Source organism: Chanodichthys erythropterus, chromosome 20 (genome assembly GCF_024489055.1).
Source record: "Chanodichthys erythropterus isolate Z2021 chromosome 20, ASM2448905v1, whole genome shotgun sequence".
Taxonomy (NCBI): Eukaryota; Metazoa; Chordata; class Actinopteri; order Cypriniformes; family Xenocyprididae; genus Chanodichthys; species Chanodichthys erythropterus.
Genome location: NC_090240.1, coordinates 25,285,471 through 25,291,831, shown reverse-complemented (window position 1 = coordinate 25,291,831; position 6,361 = coordinate 25,285,471). Strand labels below are relative to the sequence as shown.

The 6,361-nt window shown below is 34.9% G+C and overlaps 1 protein-coding gene across 1 annotated transcript in view; it reads left to right on the top strand.

Annotated features, from left to right (window-relative positions):
* The first annotated feature begins 2,134 nt into the window (after positions 1 to 2,134).
* Positions 2,135 to 6,361, top strand: part of slc2a1a (solute carrier family 2 member 1a) — a 30,712-nt gene continuing 26,485 nt past the window's right edge. The window contains exons 1-2 of the mRNA XM_067371069.1: positions 2,135 to 2,217; positions 3,315 to 3,387. Of these exons, the coding sequence (XP_067227170.1) occupies positions 3,316 to 3,387 (72 nt within the window). The 5' untranslated portion in view covers positions 2,135 to 2,217; position 3,315. The remainder of the gene's footprint in view (positions 2,218 to 3,314; positions 3,388 to 6,361) is intronic.

Sequence of the window (6,361 nt, the reverse complement as noted above, 5' to 3'; positions counted from 1 at the left end):
TATGTAATAGTTGCAATGAAGAAATAGAAATGCATATACTTTACTTTGAAATTTTCATATGCGTATTTGGATTTTATCTTTTCCAAACAGCACTCGTTTGTTCGAAAATTCCTAATTTAGTCCACTTGTGGTTTAGGATGTGTATACACTACATGACTTGTTGATGTGATTCTTGATCTAGCCATAGTACTTGATTTGTATGGCAACTAGCTAATAATTATTACAGGTATTGTGAGCATGCATCTACATTTCTAGGAAAACACATGCAAAGAATCTAAATGTAAAAATGGAAATATAAGAAATTCTAAGAGGAATTAAATCTGGATTTCTAGTTTTTAGCTAGATATGCTCATACCCTACATGAAATTTTTAGTAGTTAGACGTGGTTTTCTGACACGTTTTATTTAAATATCATTTGAACATGGTGAGGCATGACCATACCATCTGTCTTATTTGAATATTATGCAATAATCTATTTTATAACTTTTGTTTTGTTCACAGGCTGTTTTTAGTGAAACTAATCATGATCGCTACATTTTAACTGTGAAAACTTTCTATTCAGAAGCCCAAACTGAGTGAAAATATGCAATTTGGTGCAGTTGTTGATATTATGCAGCCAAAAAGTCAAATGAAATTATGATAGCTAGTAATGTGAATTAAAGAGATCTTTATAACAGTATAGCAGAGTACATAAAATGCATATAAATGTGTTGTCGTTCTAATTATTGTCATTCTTAAATCAAATTAAAGTGTCAAAGGATGAACACCTGATGTGTGTCTAGATGTCACTGATGCAATCTTAGGAAATGGGGATTCATAAATCCAGCAAGGATTAAAGAGACTTGCCTGATTTTGCCGAGTTAGGTGCATTCCTGGGTCAACGTATTTTGTTGATCCTGGAACAGCATTCCTGTCCGAAAATTTAGTCCTAACTCTATCCGTACCCCTAAACCTAACCCTACCCACAACTTATCCCTAAAATCAGAGGGAAATGATTGGTGAATAACACTGATGTAGAAGCACCAAACCCTGGTTGTAAGCTTGAACTTGACATAAACTGTATCTTGTCCCTCAAATCTGATTGGTTGATTGGAATGTTGTTCCAGGATCAACAAAGATGTTGTACTTGATGAAATCAGGTTCTGCATTAAGCAGTGTAGGCCAATGCAGTGACCTGAACCCACTTTATATGGCTGATATATACTAACACTGCTGCCACATTCCTTTCTGAAAACTACCAAATATATCATGCACGGGCACTGATGGATGATTAGTTCATCTATCAACTAATTAGGGAACACTGAAATTTCACGACGTTGCAGGGTTTCCTCAGATGATGTTTTATTTTAGTTGTAAAGGAAAACAAAACAGTAAAGGGAGCATAAAATTGAGAAATGGTCGAGTCACACCTCTGTGTATCCGGTTAATGGCACATCCCATTTCAATTTCCAGAACAGGAAAGACTGACACTGGATTAGCAACCAAGGATCCATCACTCTTTATAAAGCATCTGTCAGGGGCAAAAAAGAGCTCACCCCCACTCAGTGCTGTTCCTTATCAGCCATAAACGCCCCAGTGTCACTGTAATTGCCCCCATATATACGAGATGCCCACCCCTTTTCCATCCATCGCCCTTGTGCTGTGCTGTAAATCACTCACCTCCTCTCAATGGGGGCAAACCGCTGCCTGTTCATCCACACACTTTGCACACAAGCCTATTTCCGCCACATAAGAAACAAAAAAAATCATATTTATGACATTAAAAAGACAAAATTATGACATACTAAGTTGAAGTTGACTTAAAAAGTGACAGAAATGTCATAGAATATTTTTTTTTTTTTTTACATTTTGTCATAATTTCTTATCTTGTTTATCTTTTATATTATGACATATGCCTAATAAGTCATAATTATGAGATTAAAAAGTCAAAATTATTAGTATGCCATAATTATGACTTAATGTCCTTATTTTGAGCTTTTTGCTGTAATTTTTACGTCACAATTATGACGTTTTACGTTTTTTTAATGTGGGCTTCCATACACGAACAGCCAATTTCTCATCCTTGGAGACAAACATTTGTAATAGCAGGACTACTTCCTATTAACTTCTATTTTTCACCATCTTTTCATATGGTGGTGCAGTTTCTTTTTCAGGTTATCTGTGCACTTGGAACTCCAAGAAGAAGCATTTCCATCTCCTACGGTGAACACAGCAAAGGTTCAGAGGTCATACTCAATGTTTACATGACATCACGAGCAATTACTGTCGAGCAAAATATGATCCATTATGCAAGACCTTGTCTATGAAATATTAATGATAAGTACAGGAATATCCCTGAGGTATTTGCTGTACTTCTTTAGAATAACATTGGATTAATGCAGATATACACTGTATATATACAATGTAATAAGTGAGTAGAATTTACCTGTTGAAAGCTGTTGTAAATGTGCGACGGAGATAAATACAACAGAGACATTTTAACCTTAGCGTTTCACTGTTGCCATCTACTGGCGAGTCACTGAAAATTCACATCCTAGTACAGCACAGTACAAGCATGTATGCTCACATGAAAGTTTAAAATTTATTTAAAAGACCCTTTTTTTTCAGAAATTATACTGTACATGTCCCTTTTAAACTGCTATTGCAAGTTTATTGGCCTGCAATTATATTTCGTTTATAATGGGTTTGTTTACATTCAGCTGGGGGTTTTCCAACCTTTTTTTAGACCACCCCCAAATACTGTATGATGGTTGCCTTATATTTTCATGTTTAAAATAACATTTTAGCCTAACTATTATCTAGAAATATTATAGAATATTATTTGTAATATACTGTATGATCAATTTATATAAAATATTATAATGTTTTTGGTTGACACTCACATGTTGACACGATGCAAGAGAAAACATAAACCTTAAAATTACAGCTGTCAATAAAATTAACAACTCCAAACTTTTGAATGGTAGTGTACATAGAGAGAATTTTGTTTGTGGTAATCTGTGATCAGAACAAGCCACTATAGAACCTCCTGGTGTTTTGATTGCATTATGTGTATATTAATAATCTGTAATGTGAGTCTGAACAATCAGTGAGCTTTTCCAGTATGACTTGTTAAAATGGTGGTCAAAAGCTGATGATATGGATATTTGCTCAGTTGCTGAATGGGTCGTCAGGTGATGAGAAGCATGTAACTAGGGTGTTTTCATATGTGATGAATGAGATGTGGGTAGTGGCTTGTGTTTTCCCTTTTTTTGTAGGAGGAGCAGAGAGCTGCTTCTCATTCTGTGTTTCTGATTCCATCTTTCTCTCGTCAGCATGACCGACACAGACGAGGCCAAACCTAGTGAGACCACCAGCCTGGTGAGGCAGAGTGATAGCAGCAAACAGGTAATTCTCATTTTCAGCATCCCAACCTTTTCATTCTAAGCTAATGAAGTTATGAACACTGTTTTGATTCAAAACTGTTTGCACAAAATGTTTCTACCATGTATGTGCTATTGGTTTGTATAGCATATAAACCTATATATTCTACTTATTTTCTGCAGATAACATATTTTCAAGAATGATTTTTTTATTTATTTTTAAACCTAACACACATTTTTTGTGAAACATTTTCCTTGTTTATCTTTCCTAATAACACATTTCTTAAGTGTCCATATACTTTTTTGGGCCAAAACTGATGCATAAAAGTATAAACTGATTTTTTTTCACAGACACTGTTGGTAGTGTTTTAAACTCAGCAGAGAAGCTGATTTGGGCAGGGTTTCCCTTTTCATCTGTGTTGAGAGTGCTGAAGTGGTCTGGACGGAAGTGGTGCTTGAGGTTTAATCAGATTATTAGATGGGACTGCATGTGCTTTCTTTGTAGCTCTCAAATGATACTCCCAGCCCAGTTTGTTATCATAATATTTCCGTGCAATCTGGTTCAGTTCTGTGGCTGTGGTCTGAGTGGTCTTAGGTTGAAACATGATCAGTGCTTAGCGTCACACATCAGTTGATGTTGACTTTTCTATCCCAGATGATCTCAAATCACATGATCCAAACCCTTTCATGCTCTCTAATGTGCAAGAGTAGTGACACTGCAGTTAATGGAACAAACTAAATTCGACATGCTTTGCTGTGTAATCCAGTCAGGGACAGAAGATACTTTAATAAAACATAAAGTATAGAAAAATGTATTATAAATCTTAGATTAAATCTTGAACCATCTTAATTTATTGGCTAATTTGTCTCAAAACAGAAAATTAAGTAAAATCAATTATTTGCATGTAAAATTTAAAATAATTCTAGCAAATAACTTCAAAAGTCAAACAAATGTAACGGAGATGTAAAGACTACTAACATTAATCTCATAACATACAATGACAATCAATATACTATAACAAAACCATATAATAAATTAGAAAATAAAAAAATAAATGTCTAAATAGAAATAAATATAAAGATTATTACATAATTTTTTTTTTTATAGCAGATTTGTTAGAAAATTGCCTTAAGTAGCTTGTACCCCCAGTTTCACAGACAAGGCTTAAACCTAGTCCCAGACTAAAATGTGTGTTTGAGCTGTTTTAACTGAAACTTGCACTGATATATCTTAAAATATGTCAGTGCTGTTGTTTTGTCTCCAGATGCAAACCAGTAATGTTTTTTTCTAAGGCACATTTATAAAAGCTACTTAAAGGGTTAGTTCACCCAAAAATGAAAATAACGTCATTTATTACTCACCCTCATGCCGTTCCACACCTTCATTAATCTTCGGAACGCAAATTAAGATATTTTTGTTGAAATCCGATGGCTCAGTAAGGCCTTCATAGGGAGCAATGACACTCCTCTCTCAAGATCCATTAATGTACTAAAAACATATTTAAATCGGTTCATGTGAGTACAGTGGTTCAATATTAATATTATAAAGCGAGAATATTTTTGGTGCGCCAAAAAAACAAAATAACGACTTATATAGTGATGGACGATTTCAAAACACTGCTTCATGAAGCTTCAGAGCGTTATGAATCAGTGCTCCGAACCGCTGATTCGACATGCTGATTCATTATGCTCCAAAGCTTCCTGAAGCAGTGTTTTTAAATCGGCCATCACTATATAAGTCGTTAATATTCTCGTCATTTTATAATAATAATATTTAACAACTTTACTAACATGAACTAATTTAAATATGTTTTTAGTACATTAATGGATCTTGAGAGAGGAAATGTCATTGCTGGTTATGCAGGCCTCACTGAGCCATTGGATTTCAACAAAAATATCTTGATTTGCGTTCGGAAGATTAACAAAAGTCTTACGGGTGTGGAACGCCATGAGGGTGAGTAATTAATGACAGAATTTTCATTTTTGGGTGAACTAACCATTTAAAGGTGCAGTGTGTAAATTTTAGCGGCATCTAGCGGTGAGGTTGCGAATTGCTCAGTCCACCGCTCGCCCCTTCCTTTCGAAGCACATAGAGAAGCTACGGTGGTTGACACAGGACAAAGATGTCGTCTGAGACAGCAGAGAGTAACCAGTCAAGCAATGAGGTTTCTTCTTACTTCTATCAAAGAAAGGTCTCTCCTTCCAATAAACCAGACGACTACTACTATTTTTCTTATTCTTTGTGCATATTCAACGTAGTGACGATGCAAACTGCCTCTAAAAACACCAACGAAGAAGAAGAACAACAACATAGTGATGAAACGCGATCTGTACAGCAGTTTGTCCGTTTAGGGTTACTGTAGAAACATGTCTGTGCAAAATGGTGAAAGGATTAGTTCACTTTCAAATGAAAATTTTCTGATAATTTACTCACCCCCATCATGTCATCCAAGATGTTCATGTCTTTCTTTCTTCAGTCGAAAAGAAATGAAGGTTTTTGATGAAAACATTCCAGGATTTTTCTCCATATAGTGGACTTCAATGGAGCCCAAACAATTGAAGGTCAAAATGTCAGTTTCAGTGCAGCTTCAAATCGTTCTACATGATCCCAGACGTGGAATAAGGGTCTTATCTATAGAAACCATCGCTCATTTTCTAAACAAAAAAAAAAAAAAAAAAACATAACTTATATACGTTTTAACAATAAATGCTCATCTTGAACTAGCTTTCTTCTTCTTCTTTATTTGAATTCCAGCAGTGTAGACACTGCTAAGTGTATTACTGCCTTCCACAGGTTAAAGTTTGAACTAATTGTTATATACTATTGAACTAGCATATTGTATATGACAATTTAGTTTAAACTTTGACCTGAGGAGGGCAGTAATACACTTAGTAGTGTCTACACTGCTGGAATTCTAATATAGAAGAAGAAGAGAGCTTGTTCAAGATGAGCATTTATGGTTAAAACTTGAAAAAATGCTACAAAAAATGAGCAATGG